Genomic DNA, 22,372 nt, shown 5'->3' with positions numbered 1-22,372 from the left:
TCCTTACCCCCTAATGTAGCAAGGAGGATGGCCATGCTTTTAAGCAGTGTAGAAATTTTGCTACACCAGGCAGGAAGGTCCTCTGCTTGCCCATGAACCTGTTTGGGGTTGACCGAGAAGTGGTCCTGGTTCAGGGCAGCAGACACAGGGAGAAGCTGATGTAACTCTTTCTCCAGCTGCTCCAACTCTTTTTCTACCTCTGTCACTTTGTGCATGACTTGGAGGTTCTCAATCTGTCTCTCAATACGAATAAGGTCATCCTCAGTCATCAGTTCACCAAATGGACCCAGTATAGCATTGTGCGCATGAGAGTAATGCCAGTCTCGTGCCTGGAAATATCCACTGGTAGAAAACTAAAGCAGGGTCAGAGGAGGGGACAGAGAGGAACAAAAACAGAAGGATGGGTTGTCCTTCAGTCTGTAGGTCCAAGGCTTCTCAGACATGCTTCTTCACACCAAACGTTTCAAACCTTACATGGATTTAGTGGTGCAATGGTGTTTGCTTTATTTACTATGGCCGAGATGAGTTGAAGCGGCGTGACCTTTAGCAACTTGCAGTTGCTGAGAATCTCTATATAGCATGTTTATTTGGGAAAATTTAGGCAAAAAGGTTCCAATTTGCAGCTATATCAAATTCCTATTTAACAGGAACACTTATCCTACCTACTCTGAATTTGTAGTCTGGATTATGAACCAAGCCTTTCAAGCAGTCATTCCACATAATTAGTCCATTCCACTAGCAGTTTCGTTGATGAACGTACAAGCATGATGGTCAAGCGACCTTAAATGAACATATTAAATATATGGAATGACGGGTGCTTCCAGAAGACTTGATTGACAACCACTGGCCTTGAAAGATTTTGAAAACATAGACATGAATTTTGGAAAAAAGGGAGAAAAGTAGACAGACATAACTGCATTCCAAGATTTAGACATCATGTGCAGTGTGAGGGCACCTTGCATCACACCACTGAATCCCCATGTAAAAACTTAGAGCTGTCATGCCCCATCACCAATGTCTAGATTTGACTACGTTTCAAGAGTATGAAAGCAACACTGATGTCGCAATTGTCTTGGGATGGTCACAGCAGCCCCAAAGTGAACACTGCATCACACCACAGGACAAATCAATGTCCAGTCAAATGACACAAAAGCACATGCAAAAGACAAAAAAGCATTTCAATTCAAAGTACAGTCGTAACAGATGGATCGAAACCGCTGAACCATGCAGGGGGAAAATGCAAGTTGTGTTGAATGCATTTGAGAAAAGTTTGCTTTCTGACTTTAGGCCTATTAAGCTTTAAGCTATTGTTGGGCATACCAAACAACATAAGTTTACCCCCCCGGTCTCTTCCCTCTGTCTTTCTCTCTCTGTCGATTTACATGTTGATTTCTGCTCCTTGGACCTGCCGGATCCATCCTGATGCCCTACGTCTGGCTGGAGTCTCAACACGTTACTCTTGTGAAGGATGAACCCATATGGACAGTCAAAAGTCGCACTTGGAAGATGGCTCTGGACACTTAGTTTTGCTATTATGGCTGAGGACTACAGTTGTCGCGAGCAATCTTGCACTCAAGTTTCCATCAACGAACAGCTGATAACGTCAACAAAATAGACTTCATGCTAAAACTATACTGAATTTCCTCATTACCCAGTTGTACTTTCAGACCATATAGGACACTGTTATAAAGCAAGTCATTTATAATCATGCTATCTGTTATCACCCAGATGAGAATGGGTTCCCGTTTGAGTCTGGTTCCTCTCAAGGTTTCTTCCTCGTGTTGTCTGAGGGAATTTTTCCTTGCCACCGGTTGCCACAGGCTTGCTCATCAGGGATAAAATTAGCTCACGTTTAAAGCCTTTAATTTTCTCTAAAGCTGCTTTGCTACAATGTCTGTTGTGAAAAGCGCTATACAAATAAACTAACTTGACTAACATGCTCCTTCAATGATTAACTAAACCACAGCAATCTCCCGTTTGGTCTTTGATCAAGATCATATATAAGCAGTTAATATTAAAGCTAACCAGACGAGCCTTTTATACCATGCACACCACTGACAGAGGGCTTCTTGTATCAGACATGTCAGACATTCAGCCCTGCCTGACAGCCATCAGCAAGTGACAGGTGTGTTTACTTATATATTTCACAAAGAACTGGGATGTTCTGTCAGTTACATCCTAGACCAAGTCAACATCATACAGGTGAATGCATTTCAGGTTTTACCGAGCAAATGGATGAGCACAACATGCTCTTGTTTCAAAAAAAAAAAAACTATCCGACCCCACTAGAGATGTTCTCTCGTATCTATCGCGTATAAATATTATCCAGATGCTGCAAAGCTATCGTTTCAGCTATGTTGTTAGACAAAGCTTTTCTGAAGTCTAAGTATTCTATGATCAGAGAAACTGATACCAGCATCTCTTGGTACACTTCATTTCATTACTGGGGATTATAATTCTTAAAAGCTCATCACGCCAACCAATTCTGTGCTGAATAGTTTAACATCGGCAGCTCATTTACATATTTGAGCCTCACCCATACATGAGAAAAGCAAAATATCATGGCTGAAAATGTCAAAACAGACAGGAAGTTTTCAGAGTAAATGCACACTAACACGCCACAACATGCAAAATCTCACATCCACACTCTTTAGCCGTATTAGTACAGGGTTAAAAGCCAAATAATGGCGGCTGTTGTTTAAGCTGAGAAAGTGACTTCTTTAAAGTCGCAGATGTTTAAAAAAAAAAAAATCAAACTTTCGCTTTCGGAGGCCAAATAGTGTTTGAGAAAAATGAATTTTCTTTAAAATGCCAGATGGGCTTCTTGCGGTCGTGACGCATGCGATGACGTCAGGTAGCGGTCGCTTGGAGCAACTCAGCTGTTTATATTCTCGGTTTACGTCGTAGTTTTGCTAGTTTTACAAGTATTTTACTGAATTTATCAGTTTTTAAACAAGTATGCATCATTGCGTAGCATATAAATGCCACAATGTTGCTAAACAGAAAGCACAAGCTGGAACTAGACTGCATTACCACAGAGAAAATGCAAATTGTGCTTACTCAGCTGTGGCAGAGGGTCACTGGCAGAAACTGGAGCAGACATGAGACCTTGCACTGCAAAATCTGTTTGACATGATCTACAGATGGTCTGTGTGGCAAAGTATGTGCGGCGTAGCGTGTGTGACTGCACGCTCTAAAATCTTAGTTTAAAATGGCTCAACTTGCAGTGCAACATGACACTTCGTGTTCTAAAATCTTTTTTTTTTTAACATGATTTACAGCGTCCTGAACTGGTGTAGTGTGCTTGCATACAGCTTTGGGATCAACGCACCCGTTCTCTCATTCTTGTTGTTTTCCTGTCATTTTTTTTCCTATAGAGAATGAATAGGGCTCACGAAAGGTACCCTGTCCACACTAGGGATTTTGTACCGATACGAAACTACTTTCGTAGCGCAACACCTGTCCACACTAGCAACTATACCGGTACTGTAGCGGTATAACTGTATCGGTACGAAACCCACAAATGTATGGGTTTCGTACCGGTACAGTATCGGTACTGTAGCGCTTCGCTGTAGTGTGGACAGATGAAGCGGCTCTGTATCGATACAAATATAATGCGGAAGCGCAATGAACCATTCCTACGTCTTCCGGGTTATTCATACAATACGCACGTGCTTTCCAGCTGTAAATAAAACGTCAAAATGGCTCAAAACGACCGTGGAGCTACATGGAGCAAAGAAAGGGGGGAGGGAGGGGGAAAGAGGGAGGAAGAAAGGAGGAAGAGGGAAAAGGGAGAGAAAGGGAGGGGAAGAGAAGGGAAGAGGGAGAAAGTGAGGGGGGAGAAAGGGAGATTCGTTTGTTTCTTTCTCAACTGCCTCGCGCGTTTTATACGATTCGACTGAATAAATGACCGCCAGAAATACAGACTGTACATTGACAACAAAAAGCACACACACGTTGTTTCATCCGCCATATTCTCAGAAGGAAGTTACTCGGTAACCACGGAAACATTTCGCGCACGCGCATTTCAACTACCGTGAAAGAAAACCGCAAACATTTCTCGCTAGTGTGGACAGATGCACTAAACTGTACCGGTATACTTTGTATCGATACAGTTATACCACTTTCGTACCGGTATACGGTAAGTGTGAACACAGCAAAACTGTCCTGCTCGGACACGCTTCATCAGAGACGCACCAAACTTCATGTGATACCTCAGGCCAACTCCTCCGACACATATGCAATCGGTTCTAACCCGTATTCATCTTTTCCTTTCTTTTCGCTGATCCCCCATTTCACTTCCATTCATTTTCCCCCCATTCAAATGAATGCAGTTTCAGGACAAAAACTGAGTGTCATGTCACGCCGAGCGCTCTAAAATCTCTGTTTTAAAACATGCCTCTCTCTGTTAATCTACCCAGCACCATATAGATCATGTAAAAAAAGATTTTAGAGCGCAACCTGTCATGTTGCGCTGCGAGTTGAGCCATTTTAAACCGAGATTTTAGAGCGCGTAGCCACACACTACACGCACACACTATCTGTAGATCATGTACAAAAGATTTTGCAGTGCGAGGTCTCATGTCTGATCCAGTTTCTGTTAGTGATTCTCTGCTACAGCTGAGTAAGCACACTTTGAATTTTCTCAGTGGAAATGCAGTCTAATTCCAGCTTGTGCTTTCTTTTTAGCATCATTGTGGCATTTATATGCTACGCAATGAGGCATACTTATTTAAAAAGTGATAAATACTTGCAAAACTAGAAAAACTATGATGCAAACAGAGAATATAAACAGCCGAGTTGCTCTAAGCGACCACAACCTGACGCCATCGCATACGTCACCACTGCACGAAGCCCATCTGGCATTTTAAAGGGCATATTCTGGACCAAATTCTTTTTTTTTTTTTTTTTTATATGAAAGTATGTCCCTTTACACACTCATCTAGAAGGGTAATTTTGCACAAGGCCATCTGTCTACAGCAGAAAAAAATAAAACGCGTCTGGAAAAATCCCAAGGGAGTCTGGAGCCAGATTCGTGACGTTACCTGCGGAAGCACCAGCAGGCTGCGAGAGCTTTGCACGGTTTCAGTGCACAGCCTGTGTAGACCAAGCGCTCCCATTTCTCTCTCATTGTCCGGTCTTTTGGAAAATGATGAGTACTAATCCCATCAAGATTGGTGTTGCTACACCCTCCTACGATACATCTGTTAACCATTTTAATAATTACGTGATAACGTTGAAGAAATTTGCAGAAAACCACCAGGTCGTTTTCTCATAAACAAACCAGCGCTGACGTAGGATTCAGAACGAGGCGTCCCGCACGTGACGTCACGAAAATCAATGCTTCCCGGGAAATCCAAATGCCAAGTTTTTTCAGAGGCGGACCAATTCGCCTCAAATGGCTTGATTTCAACTGAATTTTTCTGGTATTGCGCAAGGTAAAAAAAAATTGCAGAGAATGCAGAATGTGACAGATATTTGACCAAAGTTTAATATAAAATTGGAGAATTACACTGATCTTGCTCCTGAATTTACCCGTGATATGCCCTTTAAAGAAAATTCATTTTTCTTGAACGCCATTTGGTCTCTGAAAATGAAAGTTTGATTTTTGAAATCTGCAACTACTTTTGCTTAAAATAAGTTTGAGAATAAATCCGCTGAAGGATCCCTTTAAGTACATATGCTCAAATAAATTATGGCTACAAATCTACCACAATTACCAGCTGAGTGTTATGTAAAAAGCAATGGTCATGTAATGCTGATAATAGCAAAGACAGTTTCTCAGCTTGCCTTCCAAAAACACTGCTTTAAAAAATAAATAAATAAATAAATAAAAAACAAGAATGGTTCACCCATTCCCTTACCTTTCTCTTGTTCTCCTCTTCCTCCTGCATCTTCACTTGCAATTTCCTCACCATCACCTGCCTCTTCCACTCAGGAATAGCTCTGCCTTGTTCGTCATGGGTGGGCACCAGGGACTCTATATCCGCCATGCTGGATTTGCGTGACTGACCCGACGCACTATTGCCATTGACCACAACAGGTAGCTGGTCACAGCTCTGTGATGTGTTCAGGTTCCGGGACGAATTGCTGAAAGTTTTAGGATTTGTAGATGTAGACGGGGAGGTGGGAGCAGATGTGGGTTGTGTCGATCGGACTGCATTGGACTGAGGCTGCGGTTGCGGCTGAGATTGGGGCCGAGATTGGGGTTCAGACTGGGACTGAGGCGGCGACGCTGGACTTTCTCCCTGAAAAGGTAAATATCAGGAGGATTAGATTTATAACTGAATTATATTTTAAGAGCATTCATATCATCTTGACGAACTTAAACCGAATGACAAAAACTATTTCCAGGATTTGGAAATGTTTGTAACTAAAACAAAACGCAACCTAATAATTTGCTGATTATTCCTTTTTCACATTTTAGATGTAATTCTTGCTATAAACAAAGTGAAGGTTTGTTCGATTTAATTTATTTAGATCTGTTTATGTGTATGATAAAGTCAGATACACCTACTTTTCAGTATAACTGCACTTGGACACATACAGTTACTGACTTCCACCAGGTGCTTTTTTTTTTTTTGACAGAAGCAGCATGCTGAAATCTTAGAATTTTGAGAGACCAAGACAAAAAATTTGAGAGAACCGTTTGGAATGGGAATGCTGGGATCAGTGCTAGGACTCTGATTCTATTCTTTGTTTGCAATCACATGACTATTTGCCTCCTGGTTCACTTCCGGTTTCCAAGTGACGGGCAACAATCAAAGATGGCGTCCAAGCCAAGTACGCGTCCGTCATCATCTTGTGGAAAACATTCTACATCTGACTATGTTAACGGACTAGAACCAAAAGCAAAATCGAGATCTCATCTCATTATCTCTAGCCGCTTTATCCTGTTCTACAGGGTCGCAGGCAAGCTGGAGCCTATCCCAGCTGACTACGGGCGAAAGGCGGGGTACACCCTGGACAAGTCGCCAGGTCATCACAGGGCTGACACATAGACACAGACAACCATTCACACTCACATTCACACCTACGCTCAATTTAGAGTCACCAGTTAACCTAACCTGCATGTCTTTGGACTGTGGGGGAAACCGGAGCACCCGGAGGAAACCCACGCGGACACGGGGAGAACATGCAAACTCCACACAGAAAGGCCCTCGCCGGCCACGGGGCTCGAACCCGGACCTTCTTGCTGTGAGGCGACAGCGCTAACCACTACACCACCGTGCCGCCCGCAAAATCGAGATATCAAGAAAAAAATAATAGGTAGATGGCGCCGCAGACGGCTGCCATGGGACTTTGCTCTCTCGTACTTTCTATGTTTTTGTGTAATTGTTGTGTTAATTCTTCTCCGTGCTTCACGGAATGCTGCGCTGAGGGTTTTTTTTAATGCCTACACAGTCCGGTCCTGATAGGAGCGAAATGTGTGGGTGTTTTTTCCTCTCATCTCTCATTTTTCTCAGCCTCTCCCTTCTTGACAAGCCTCTCTCCTGATTTGCTTCTGCCGACTCGTCTTGTCTGAGAGACCCTTCCTGCACTGCTCTCCGAATCGAAATTATGGATCTGATCAACTGGTCACTTCACGCAATTGACGCAATCTTCTCGACTCGAAGTCTAGGTTCGGGGGAACCTGTTTGTCCTGCCGGAACGTTTGCAGCCGGATACACCATGGATGCCTGGGAGAAGTGGCGTGTGGTGTGCTTGGCGATTCTTTCCGTGGAGGACATTGAGGATATTTACCTATTCGGAACCATGATCACAGGATTTTTGCTGATTGGACTTGGCATTGCCCTGGTGTATCGAGGAAATCAGTTAATGGTGGCAGCTGTTCAAAGCCCCACAAAGCTGCCCGATATAATCGAAGCGGTGGGCAGAGCTGTTAGCACTCAGACTGTAGCTATTCAGAATTTGAATCGCAACATGGATAACATCATGGAGAAGTTGATGGCTTTGCAAAGAGAAATGGATCGTTTTGGTGGCCAGAATGGACAAGCGGGTTAGGCAAAAAAAGGACACGTCTACCCATCTTAAGTCTAAACAAATTCCAATCTTATCTTGGCTCCCTAGCCAGCACTGCCTCAAGGCCGTCGCTGTAGAAACGCGATTCTCCCCCTGGAGTTCACTGCAGTGAGACTCTCTCTGTGTGTGTCTGTGTTTTTTTTTCTATACTTTTTTCTGTCTGTACTATGAAAGCTAAGTTGAACCGGAGTCAAATTCCTCATGTGTGTAACATACCTGGCAATAAAGTGCTTCTGATTCTGATATATTTATGCGATGGATTGGACCCCTACAGCTTAAAAAAAGATGGACTTTTCAAGCGATTTCAACAACTTTCCAAAACGCACAGTCACCAGACATTTCCAATTATCTGGTCGTCCAAACATTATTTTACACGGAGAATCAAATGAAAGCTTTCAAAAGTCTTGAAGCCTAGAACTTTTTCGTTTGTGGCCGGGTTCATGACGTAGGAATAAAGGACGATAACCGTCTTATTTCTGCGAGGGTAAGTCATGTAAGCCGAAGTGTAGTATGTGATTCAAGTCGGAGCTGCCGACCTACAAATTAGTTTCATCAACGGTTTGTTTTACGACATCCAAAACGCAAGGAAACTCATTTCACATTAGAAGTTTTGATTTGAGATTTAACAAAAATGATCGCTGCAAGGGTGGCACGGTGGTGTAGTGGTTAGCGCTGTCGCCTCACAGCAAGAAGGTCCGGGTTCGAGCCCCGGGGCCGGCGAGGGCCTTTCTGTGCGGAGTTTGCATGTTCTCCCCGTGTCCGCGTGGGTTTCCTCCGGGTGCTCCGGTTTCCCCCCACAGTCCAAAGACATGCAGGTTAGGTTAACTGGTGACTCTAAATTGACCGTAGGTGTGAATGTGAGTGTGAATGGTTGTCTGTGTCTATGTGTCAGCCCTGTGATGACCTGGCGACTTGTCCAGGGTGTACCCCGCCTTTCGCCCGTAGTCAGCTGGGATAGGCTCCAGCTTGCCTGCGACCCTGTAGAACAGGATAAAGCGGCTACAGATAATGAGATGAGATGATCGCTGCAAACACGAGCATGTGGACTCGTGATTCCTTTTGAACGCAGTGAAAGGTTTGCGAGCCATTTTTCATGACGTCTTTGAGATATTTTTCGTTCTTTTCACCCTTATGCATGACTTCTTTTGGTATCCGATAATACCTTTGGTCTTTTTCTCGATTTGATCGGTTTGAACATCCAAATACAGAACAATAACCTGGCATATTTGGAGGCCAAACACAAGAAACTACTGCAAAGCGACTGTAAACAAATACGATGCCTGCCTGTCAGCTGGAAATCTGAACACTTAATGAGGCGGATCACTACCGGAAGGGACGTCTATTGCAAACAAAGAATGACATCTTCTGTACTTCTGTCCCTATTATGTTCCACTCTCTAAGGGCCTCATTTGTCCCTTCCGGCATTCAAAGTTCCTTATAGGCTCTGTGCCTCGTGTTTTTTTTTTTTTATCATCAGCTGTTTGGCAGTCAATTAGTCACACAAGTTCTTTGTTTCCCTTTGATTAGTTTGTCTCTTTAATCCTTTTGTGTGCCTATTTGCCTTTGGGAAGTATTGTTCTGTATGTACGCAGTCATGCACGCACATTACTGCAGAGTTGAAAAATATAATCAGTAATATACACGTATACTAGACACACCCAGATAAAATGTTGGGGAACAGCCAGCAGTCATTTCAGGTTAATGACTGGCTGCTCTTTTCTCATGAAGCCTCGGCCTTGTGTTTTGCTGTGTTTGTCAAACAAAGAAGGCTGCAGCTGTACAGAGTGTACGTCTGTCCGACAGAGCCGTCAAACTGAAAAACCAGGCAGTCTCAGAGCCACACAATTCCTAATGACACCTTATTCCATCGCTGATGTGCTGAATATTTAACAAACAAACAACGGGCCTCATTTAACACGCTGCATGTGAACACATTTATTTGTACAGTGGTGCTTGAAAGTTTGTGAACCCTTTAGAATTTCTATATTTCTGCATAAAAATGGCCTAAAACATCATCAGATTTTCACACAAGTCCTAAAAGTAGATAAAGAGAACCCAGTTAAGCAAATGAGACAAAAATATTATACTTGGTCATTTATTTATTGAGGAAAATGATCCAATATTACATATCTGTGAGGTGGCAAAAGTATGTGAACCTTTGCTTTCAGTATCTGGTGTGACCCCCTTGTGCAGCAATAACTGCAACTAAACGTTTGCGGTAACTGTTGATCAGTCCTGCACACCGGCTTGGAGGAATTTTAGCCCGTTCCTCCGTACAGAACAGCTTCAACTCTGGGATGTTGGTGGGTTTCCTCACATGAACTGCTCACTTCAGGTCCTTCCACAACATTGCGATTGGATTAAGGTCAGGACTTTGACTTGGTCATTCCAAAACATTAACTTTATTCTTCTTTAACCATTCTTTGGTAGAACGACTTGTGTGCTTAGGGTCGTTGTCTTGCTGCATGACTCACCTTCTGTTGAAATTCAGTTCATGGACAGATGTCCTGACATTTTCCTTTAGAATTCGCTGGTATAATTCAGAATTCATTGTTCCATCAGTGATGGCAAGCAGTCCTGGCCCAGATGCAGCAAAACAGGCCCAAACCATGATACTGCCACCACCATGTTTCACAGATGGGATAAGGTTCTTATGCTGGAATGCAGTGTGTTCCCTTCTCCAAACATAACGCTTCTCATTTAAACCAAAAAGTTCTATTTTGGTCTCATCCATCCACAAAACATTTTTCCAGTAGCCTTCTGGTTTATCCACGTGATCTTTAGCAAACTGCAGACGAGCAGCAATGTTCCTTTTGGAGAGCAGTGGCTTTTTCCTTGCAACCCTGCCATGCACACCATTGTTGTTCAGTGCGCTCCTGATGGTGGACTCATGAATATTAACATTAGCCAATGTGAGAGAGGCCTTCAGTTGCTTAGAAGTTACCCTGAGGTCCTCTGTGACCTCGCCGACTATTACACGCCTTGCTCTTGGAGTGGTCTTTGTTTTAAATAAAACAGGGTGCCCACTCACACCTGATTGTCATCCCATTGATTGAAAACACCTGACTCTAATTTCACCTTCAAATTAACTGCTAATCCTAGAGGTTCACATACTTTTGCCACTCACAAAGATGTAATATTGGATCATTTTCCTCAATAAATAAATGACCAAGTATAATATTTTTGTCTCGTTTGCTTAACTGGGTTCTCTTTATCTACTTTTAGGACTTGTGTGAAAATCTGATGTTGTTTTAGGTCATATTTATGCAGAAATATAGACAATTCTAAAGGGTTCACAAACTTTCAAGCACCACTGTAAAAAACTCATGACCTTAGGTTTGATTATCACATGGTTTACTGTTTCTCTCCTTGAACTGGTTCGCCAAGTTGACAACGCGCATCAAGTCAGCGGGAAAACACTGGGAGTGACGTCATCGGAGTGAAACATCAGGAATTATTAGACACAGGACACTTTTTCGACGGAATAAAAACATGTATTCTATTCCCTTCTAGCAGGTTTCATTCACATTTGGTTTGATAGCATGCAATGTTATTAGCATATTGCTTATCCTACGTGTATTATGTCACTGTTCTCAATGGAGAATGAGTGTTGAATACGGTTTACGATATTGCATGGCTGTCAAGACATGGCGTCACATGTGAGAGACGTAAAACTTACACGCTAGCGAGCGACTGTGACAACTTGTAAACAAACATGGCCGCCAGGTTTGCTTTGTTAAACACAGAAGATTTTGAGAGAATTTTGAAAGAGAAAGACGTGTTGAACACCCGAAAGGAATGTGTATGTATAATAATAATAATAATAATAATGGCTGGTTTTTTTCATGGTATATCAGATATATTCCATTCAGCTACTTGTCTTCAACTTGTTCAATATATCATGCTAGCTGAACGGAATATATCTGATATACCACTCAACGCCAGCCAATATTATTTAAATATTGGACTCAGATCCGCGATGCATATCGTATGAAAAATGCAAGTTTTTCAACACAAGATCAACTTCATATCTTCAAGCCAACATGTGATTTTTCTTTCATTACATAGACATATTCACAAACAAAAAAAGTATGCAAATTTATCAAAACAATTCATCGATTTCCTCATGAGTGATATACAGAGAAATACGTCATGGTTGCCTTTCTCGACGTCCTGGCTGTAGTTTGTATGAAAAATACGAGTGGCGCATTTCCCAGTAAAACACTCGTGTCTATATTCTATGGATATACAGTGGGGCAAAAAAAAAGTATTTAGTCAGCCACCAACTGTGCAAGTTCTCCCACTTAAAAAGATGAGAGGCGCCTGTAATTTTCATCATAGGTACACTTCAACTATGAGAGACAGAATGGGGGGAAAGAATCCAGGAAATCACATTGTAGGATTTTTAATGAATTAATTGGTAAATTCCTCGGTAAAATAAGTATTTGGTCACCAACAAACAAGCAAGATTTCTGGCTCTCACAGACCTGTAACAACTTCTTTAAGAGGCTCCTCTGTCCTCCACTCGTTACCTGGATTAATGGCACCTGTTTGAACTGGTTATCAGTATAAAAAGACACCTGTCCACAACCTCAAACAGTCACACTCCAAACTCCACTATGGCCAAGACCAAAGAGCTGTCAAAGGACACCAGAAACAAAATTGTAGACCTGCACCAGGCTGGGAAGACTGAATCTGCAATAGGTAAGCAGCTTGGTGTGAAGAAATCAACTGTGGGAGCAATTATTAGAAAATGGAAGACATACAAGACCACTGATAATCTCCCTCGATCTGGGGCTCCATGCAAGATCTCACCCCGTGGGGTCAAAATGATCACAAGAAAGAACGGTGAGCAGAAATCCCAGAACCACACGGGGGGACCTAGTGAATGACCTGCAGAGAGCTGGGACCAAAGTAACAAAGGCTACCATCAGTAACACACTACGCCGCCAGGGACTCAAATCCTGCAGTGCCAGACGTGCCCCCCTGCTTAAGCCAGTACATGTCCAGACCCGTCTGAAGTTTGCTAGAGAGCATTTGGATGATCCAGAAGAGGATTGGGAGAATGTCATATGGTCAGATGAAACCAAAATAGAACTTTTTGGTAAAAACTCAACTTGTCATGTTTGGAGGAGAAAGAATGCTGAGTTGCATCCAAAGAACACCATACCTACTGTGAAGCATGGGGCTGGAAACATCATGCTTTGGGGCTGTTTTTCTGCAAAGGGACCAGGACGACTGATCCGTGTAAAGGAAAGAATGAATGGGGCCATGTATCGTGAGATTTTGAGTGAAAACCTCCTTCCATCAGCAAGGGCATTGAAGATGAAACGTGGCTGGGTCTTTCAGCATGACAATGATCCCAAACACACCGCCCGGGCAACGAAGGAGTGGCTTCGTAAGAAGCATTTCAAGGTCCTGGAGTGGCCTAGCCAGTCTCCAGATCTCAACCCCATAGAAAATCTTTGGAGGGAGTTGAAAGTCCGTGTTGCCCAGCGACAGCCCCAAAACATCACTGCTCTAGAGGAGATCTGCATGGAGGAATGGGCCAAAATACCAGCAACAGTGTGTGAAAACCTTGTGAAGACTTACAGAAAATGTTTGACCTCTGTCATTGCCAACAAAGGGTATATAACAAAGTATTGAGATGAACTTTTGTTATTGACCAAATACTTATTTTCCACCATAATTTGCAAATAAATTCTTTAAAAATCAGACAATGTGATTTTCTGGATTTTTTTTCTCATTCTGTCTCTCATAGTTGAGGTATCCCTATGATGAAAATTACAGGCTTCTCTCATCTTTTTAAGTGGGAGAACTTGCACAATTGGTAACTGTCTAAATACTTTTTTGCCCCTCTGTATGCATCTTCTTGTAAACCTGTGCAATGCTTTAGAATCAGCACTATGTGACCAATAAATGGCTGCCGCAGTATAATCCTGAGTGTGCTGTGTGTACCGTACATCATCATCCAGCACCCCGAATACTTTTCCAACACAACATACGGGACGGCGCATTGAGCTACAAGAAGCCAAAAGTGTACGAAAGGCTAAAGTGCTTGCTGTTCATGATCACCTGGGTATAATTCTCATGCCAAACCATTTCCTTTTCACTTTAATTACTTCACATCATCATCTGTCATTTGTCTCCAGCCTTTTTAGGCGCTGTTTACTGCTAAATAATATTTTTGATTTGGTGTCGACAAAAGAAAGAAAACAAACCAAAAAAAACTTCCACTTCTGCCTCTGAGAAATTCTTTTTCTTGGACTGTTTTGTCCTCATTTCACGCTTCCAGCTCTCTCGGAGTGGAGGTTTATGGGTGTTGCTAAATGCAAATGAGCTGTGGTGTGCACGTGTGTTGCACTTTACAGGTTACTGGCATTCATTAACATGCGCACGAGTACAAAGCAGCGTTTCGGCATCACCAAAGCCTTTGGAAATCTGGCGAAAAAGCATTCGCGCACAGTTTGAAATAAGGCCAAAATTCTTAAAAATGCAACTAGTTACTGTGTATTTTCTAACCTGGACATATTGGACCACAGATTGTGTACTTGATGACGGAATGGCACTTACGTTATTCGCTGGTGAGCCACTGCTGGAGTAGATGGTCGTGTAGCCTTTACTTTGAGGCGTGGGCTTCAGACTCTTCCCGGCTTTAATTTCAGCCAGAAGCTCCGAGTTATCACCAGTAGGAGACATCATGTTGAAGGATTTGGTGCCTAAGGCAAACACAGGAAATGTGAGTCAAATAAGAGAGAGAGAGTCATTTAAAAGAAACCAGACAGCTAAATAACTAAAGAACACAAAATAATGACATTTAAATACAACTGTTTATGAAGCAAATTGAATTTTTTTTTTTAATAATAATAAAAGGACAATGATTACTTTGACCAAGCTGTAGTTTAAAAACTTAAAATGTCTTGGATATCATACAACCCCGATTCCAAAAAAGTTGGGACAAAGTACAAATTGTAAATAAAAACGGAATGCAATGATATGGACGTTTCAAAATTCCATATTTTATTCAGAATAGAACATAGATGACATATCAAATGTTTAAACTGAGAAAATGTATCATTTAAAGAGAAAAATTAGGTGATTTTAAATTTCATGACAACAACACATCTCAAAAAAGTTGGGACAAGGCCATGTTTCCCACTGTGAGACATCCCCTTTTCTCTTTACAACAGTCTGTAAACGTCTGGGGACTGAGGAGACAAGTTGCTCAAGTTTAGGGATAGGAATGTTAACCCATTCTTGTCTAATGTAGGATTCTAGTTGCTCAACTGTCTTAGGTCTTTTTTGTCGTATCTTCCGTTTTATGATGCGCCAAATGTTTTCTATGGGTGAAAGATCTGGACTGCAGGCTGGCCAGTTCAGTACCCGGACCCTTCTTCTACGCAGCCATGATGCTGTAATTGATGCAGTATGTGGTTTGGCATCGTCATGTTGGAAAATGCAAGGTCTTCCCTGAAAGAGACGTCGTCTGGATGGGAGCATATGTTGCTCTAGAACCTGGATATACCTTTCAGCATTGATGGTGTCTTTCCAGGTGTGTAAGCTGCCCATGTCACACGCACTAACGCAACCCCATGCCATCAGAGATGCAGGCTTCTGAACTGAGCGCTGATAACAATTTGGGTCGTCTTTCTCCTCTTTAGTCCGAATGACACGGAGTCCCTGATTTCCATAAAGAACTTCAAATTTTGATTCGTCTGACCACAGAACAGTTTTCCATTTTGCCACAGTCCATTTTAAATGAGCCTTGGCCCAGAGAAGACGTCTGCGCTTCTGGATCATGTTTAGATACGGCTTCTTCTTTGAACTATAGAGTTTTAGCTGGCAACGGCGGATGGCACGGTGAATTGTGTTCACAGATAATGTTCTCTGGAAATATTCCTGAGCCCATTTTGTGATTTCCAATACAGAAGCATGCCTGTATGTGATGGAGTGCCGTCTAAGGGCCCGAAGATCATGGGCACCCAGTATGGTTTTCTGGCCTTGACCCTTACGCACAGAGATTCTTCCAGATTCTCTGAATCTTTTGATGATATTATGCACTGTAGATGATGATATGTTCAAACTCTTTGCACTTTTACACTGTCGAACTCCTTTCTGATATTGCTCCACTATTTGTCGGTGCAGAATTAGGGGGATTGGTGATCCTCTTCCCATCTTTACTTCTGAGAGCTGCTGCCACTCCAAGATGCTCTTTTTATACCCAGTCATGTTAATGACCTATTGCCAATTGACCTAATGAGTTGCAATTTGGTCCTCCAGCTGTTCCTTTTTTGTACCTTTAACTTTTCCAGCCTCTTATTGCCCCGTCCCAACTTTTTTGAGATGTGTTGCTATCATTAAATTTCAAATGAGCCAATATTTAGCATGAAATTTCAAAATGTCTCACTTTCGACATTTTGATATGTTGTCTATGTTCTATTGTGAATACAATATCAGTTTTTGAGATTTGTAAATTATTGTATTCAGTTTTTATTTACAATTTGTACTTTGTCCCAACTTTTTTGGAATCGGGGTTGTAACTAGAATTTTTAAAGAAGTTCAATAATTTACTTTAAGTAATAATTTAAATGAATCATAAATCCTAAATTGGGGGTGGGGGGGGGGGGGGTGGGGGGGGTGTTTAATTAAGGTTTTAATCATATGACATTCCTGCTCCTTATACACACACACTATGGTGTGAGAGTACAGGTTATATAAAAATTTATTTTGCTTTGGAAAAAGACATTAAAGATAAACGAGGTGTTTTAAAGCAATGACGCTGTTATCATGAATGTATTTTCTCACAGTTTTTTTTTTTTTAAATGCAAGATTAAGGCGTAATCTGCTTACAAGGAATTTTAAATCACATTATTGTTTTAATCACGCTGTTCATTGTGAAACAAAAAGACACTTGTCTGTACTGTTTACTGAAAGTCATAAACAATGAACAACTGTGTTCTGCTCATTTTGGGGTATTAAAATGCAAGCTCGAGAGTTAACACAAGGAAATATATCCATAGAACAAAATTATATTGTCCATTCTTGAAGTCTCCAGAGGATGCGAACAAAATCTGAATAAGCATTGAATGCAAGCAGATTAATTACGTACAGGATCTGTATGAATGAAACTACAGCGCTGAAAATCAATCACTTAAAGTTCTACCTCTGGTTGAAGCAAGCATTTACAGCCCTGATATTATAAATCTTTAAATATCGTACATCACCTGCCGAGTTCGGTTCAGCTCTCCCTGGAAACGCTAGTGTTCTTACATCACTAATGCTGTAAACTCTTGCTTCTCCTTCCAACTCAGTCACAGTCTTTCCACAGAGAAAAGAGCAAGCCCGGGCTCGTCACAGCTCTAAACTCTAAAGAGATCAGCGCTAATCAGATTGGACAGTAGCTCGCTGCCAAACTGGAAGTGGATTTCAAGACACTCACCCCAGACTCCCCCTTTCTACATTCTCATTTACTTTCCTGCAGTCTCACATGCAGTTGTTCCTCTCTCTCTCTAATTCTCTGATCACCTTTTCAGCTGGCTCCGTTGCACTTTCCCTTCCCAACTTTCCCTCCTTCATTTTAAATGCGCTAAAGGAGAATGAGTCGACCTCAAACTTAAGTGCGCCAGAGAGAACACGCAAACAGAAAGAAGGCAAATGAGCCATGCATTCTATTCACAAGCACGTATTCATATCAAGCGTATACGCATGTCAGCCATGATACGCAATACCATCAGCTTTAGTGATCGGATACATCAAGCATATATCGGTCTGTTCTCGACTCGTTTACAAAATGAACAGAAGTGCCATCCAGGATTCTCACAAAACAGATGGGTGTGCCATGGGAGAGACCGAACTGATAAAGGAAGGAGCAGACTGATGAAGGCAGGGTTCAGTCACCAAGGCTGCATATGATATGATAAACCCACTGGATGTGTATAGACCCATTCATTATCCGTAACCGCTTATCCTGTGCAGGGTCGCGGGCAAGCTGGAGCCTATCCCAGCTGACTACGGGCGAAAGGCAGGGTACACCCTGGACAAGTCGCCAGATCATCGCAGGGCTGACACATAGAGACAACCAACCATTCATTCACACCTCACATTCACACCTACGGTCGATTTAGAGTCACCAGTTAACCTAACCTGCATGTCTTTGGACTGTGGGGGAAACCGGAGCACCCCGAGGAAACCCATGCAGACACGGGGAGACTCCACATAGAAAGGCCCTCTTCAGCCACTGGGGTCGAACCCAGGACCTTCTTGCTGTGAGGCGACAGTGCTAACCACTACACCGCCGTGCCGCCCCATGTGTACAGACCTTTGTACACTTTTTGCTGTGACTCAGTTCACAGCATGCTTAAAAAAAATAAAAGGCTTCAATAAATAAATTTAAAAATATATGTATATAAAATTTACTTATAATGTTATATTTATATTCATGTATTTATTGTCCTGTTTATACTTGCACTTACATTTTCAATTCAATTCATTGCTTTAAATTTGTTCTACTTTTTATTCTACGTTCGTTCATTTTGGCCAGCGAATAATCCTGGTTTCTCTGCTTATAGCTGGAACTCTTCACGTTGAGTTAGTGTACTTGTAACTGTATAAAAGATGCTACAGTGCTGTGAAAAAGTATTTGCCCCCTGCTGATTTCTTCCATTTTTGCTCATTTGTCCCGTTTAAATGTTTTAGGTCCTCCGACTACAGCAAGTCTAATACAAGACAAAGACGATGCAAGTAAACACAAAATGCAGCTTGTAAATGATCACTCCATTTATTAAAAGTAAAAGGTTAATCAAAACCTGTATGAAAAAGTAACTGCCCCTTTAAACCTAATGACTTGTTGGGCCACCCTTGGTGGCAACAGCTGCAATTAAATGTTTGCAAGAACTTGTAATGAGTCTTACATTGCTGTGGAGGAATTTTTGCCCACTCGTCTTTGCAGAATTGCTTCAATTCAGCCACACTGGAGGCTTTTCGAGCATGAACTGCCCGTTTAAGGTCTTGCCACAACATCTCAAATGGATTCCAAGTCAGGACTTTGACTCAGCCACTCCAAAACCTTCATTTTATTTCTTTTGAGCCATTCAGAGATGGACTTGCTTGTGTGCTTCGGATCATTGTCCTGCTGCATAACCCAGCTCCGCTTGAGCTTTAGGTCGAGGACATTCTCCTTCAGGATTTTCTGGTAGAGAGCAGACCTCATGGTTCCATTAATTATGGCAAGTTGTCCAGGTCTTGAAGCAGAAAAGCAGCCCCAGACCATCACACTACCACCACTGTGTTTGACTGTTGGTATGATGTTCTTATTTTGGAATGCTGTGTTCGCCTTACGCCAGATGTACCGGGACCCGTGTTTCCCAAAAAGTTCTATTTTTGTCTCCTCAGTTCACAGAATATTATCCCAAAAGTCTTGGGGGTCATCAAGATGCTTTTTGGCAAACGTGAAACGAGCCTTTGTGTTCTTTTTGGTCAGCAGTGGTTTGTGCCTTGCAACTCTCCCATGGGTATCATTTTTGCCCAGCAGTGCCTTCCTTATTATAGAATCATGAACACTGACCTTAACTAAGGCAAGTGAGGCCTGCAGTTCTTTAGCTGTTCATCAGGGTTCTTTTGTGACCTCCTGGACCAGTCTTGGTTGAATTTTGGAAGGCTGGCCACTCCTGGGAAGGTTCGCCACTGTTCCAAATTGGAGATAATGCCTCTCGCTGTGGCTCGCTGGAGTCCCAGAGCCTTGGTAATAGCTTTGTAACCCTTTCCAAACTGATAGATTTCGATTATTTTGTTGCACATCTGTTCTTATAAAGTCAAAGTCTACTTTATTGTCAATACTGCAAGATGTACAGGACATACAAAAGATTGAAATTGCGTTACTCTCAAACCCATGGTGCAGCAATAAACATTAAACAAACACTAAGTGTAAAATATATGACTAATACACACTAATCATAAAGATATGAAATATAAACTCTACTTCGCGGCATCTTTTTAAGATCTATTCGCCTACTTCACATCGCCAGCCTGGTTCTATTTATGTGATATTTAGATTGAACAGATCTGGCAGTAATCATGCCTGAGTGTGGCTCATGAAATTGAACCCAATTATCAGTTAAATTTGGTTAATTGGTTGAGGGGGGTAATTACTTTTTCACATAGGGCCAGGTAGGGTTGGGTAACTTTTTTTCCTTCAATAAATGAAATCATTTGAAACCTGCATTTTGTGTTTACTTGGGCTAGCTTTGTCTAATGCTAAAATTAGTTTGATGACACGAAACATTTGTGACAAATATACAAAAAATAGAAAAATCAGGAAAGGGGCAAATACTTTTTCACGGCACTGTATATAAATAAATCAATTATTGAAATTAATACCGTAATAGTGTTCAAAGAATCAGCCACACGCATTTATTGTACATTTAAAAGTTCTCAGCACATCATGTTCAATTTTAAATGGTCTCAGATCGTATGCTTATTTTTGCAGCAATTATTATTGAGACTTTTTTTTTTTTTTTAAACAGTGCATAGGTTTAAATGTAATACACTAAAGACAGTTAAACTAACATATTGGCAAAAAAGAAAAAAATCCTACAGTTCAAGAGATCCAACTTGAATATTAAAATTATATTCTAAAAAACAATTTCATGTTTGTTTTTTAGAATACGACTCGATGTATACCACAGCGCTGTTGAACTTTTCAGTTCTGATTGGTCAGAAGGTGTTGCATGATTTTCTATGACATCAGCTCTGACAGTGGTTCCGAAACAACATGCAGTACCTGTGTTTGCATTTGTACTTGCATTGCAGATGCACCACATAAACAGGTAAAAAAAAATAAAAATACATAATTGTTGACAGGGTGAATTTTCCCATGAGTTTATTTTGTTTTTTCAGAAGGAGTCTCCAGTGTCAGTGCTTTGTAACAGTCACAGGTGAAGCTGAAACTTTACAGCTGTGATAATATATGACAGGAACTAACTTGAATGATCTGTCAATTTTTAACGAATAAAAACGGCAATCGTTGGCGAACTGCTGTGGTATAAGAGGAATAAAACACTTCGGGCACGCCGTTATAGGAAAATGATCGACTCCAAAGTGATAATTGTGACTCAGGTTGTCTCAAACCATCCTGTCTTTAATTATTTTGCTATAAAACAGCATGCCTTATTGGGTTTTATTCCTTACACACAAAACAGAGCCACTGGCTCTATGAGAATATAACCATAATGCTGGATCATATCCAAATACAACCCAAATTAAAAAAAAAAAAAAAAAAAGTTGGGACGCTGTGTAAACTGTAAATAAAAACACAATACGATAATTTGCAAATCATGGAAACCCTACATTGCATTGAAAACAGTACAACGACAACATATCAACTTTTGAAACTAAGACATTTGTATTGTTTTTTTAAAAATATGCGCTCATTTTGAATTTGATGTCAGCAACACATTTCAAAAAAGTTGGGACAGGGGCATGTTTACCACTGTATTGCATCACATCTATTTTTAACAACACTCTGTAAACGTTTGGGAACTGAGACGACCAGTTGCTGTAGTTCTGAAAGAGAACTGTTGTCCCATTCTTGCCTGATATACAATTTCAGTTGCTCAACAGTTCAGGGTCTCCTTTGTCATATTTTGCACTTCATAATGCGGCAAATGTTATAAATAGGAGACAGGTCTGGACTACAGGCAGGCCAGTTTAGCACCCGAACTCTTACTACAGAGCCATGCAGTTTTAATATGTGCAGAAAGCGATTTGGCATTGTCTTGCTGAAAGAAGGAAGGCCTTCCCTGAAAAGATTTTGTCTGGATGGCAGCATATTGCTCTGAATTGTGTATATATCATTCAGCATTAATGATGCCTTCCCAGATGTACAAGCTACCCATGTCATGTGCACTAATGCACCCTCATACCATCACAGATGCTGGCTTTTCAACTGTGCACTGATAACAAACCGGATGGTCCCTCTCCTCTTTAGCCTGGAGGACGTGGTGTCCATGAGTTCTAAAAAGAATTTCTACTTTTAATTCGTCAGACCTCGGGACAATTTTCCACTTCGCCTCAGTCCATCGTAAAAGAGCTCGGGCCCAGAGAAAGTGGTGGCGTTTCTGGATATTGTTTATATCTGGTTTTAACTTGCATTTGTGGATGCGGTAATAAACTGTTTTCACAGACGATGGTTTTCTGAAGTGTTCCTGAGCCCATACAGTGATTTCCACTACAGACACATGTCTGCTTTTAATGCAGTGTCACCTGAGGGCCTGAAGATCACAGGCATCCAGTGTCAGTTTTCAGCCTTGTCTCTTGCATACAGAGTTTTCTCCAGATTCTCTGAATCTTTTCA

General features: G+C 41.6%; 1 protein-coding gene across 3 annotated transcripts in view; it reads right to left on the bottom strand.

Annotated features, from left to right (window-relative positions):
* Nucleotides 1-22,372, bottom strand: part of espn (espin) — a 186,688-nt gene that overhangs the window by 29,025 nt on the left and 135,291 nt on the right. For all 3 annotated transcript variants that reach the window (XM_060931530.1, XM_060931531.1, XM_060931533.1), the window contains 2 exons: nt 14,596-14,741; nt 5,865-6,248 (listed from right to left, as the gene is read on the bottom strand). In XM_060931530.1, the coding sequence (XP_060787513.1) occupies nt 5,865-6,248; nt 14,596-14,741 (530 nt within the window). The remainder of the gene's footprint in view (nt 1-5,864; nt 6,249-14,595; nt 14,742-22,372) is intronic.

This window comes from Neoarius graeffei, chromosome 10 (assembly GCF_027579695.1).
Source record: "Neoarius graeffei isolate fNeoGra1 chromosome 10, fNeoGra1.pri, whole genome shotgun sequence".
NCBI classification, from domain to species: domain Eukaryota; kingdom Metazoa; phylum Chordata; class Actinopteri; order Siluriformes; family Ariidae; genus Neoarius; species Neoarius graeffei.
Note: the sequence above shows the minus strand (reverse complement) of the source record. Positions and strands in the feature narration are given on the sequence as shown.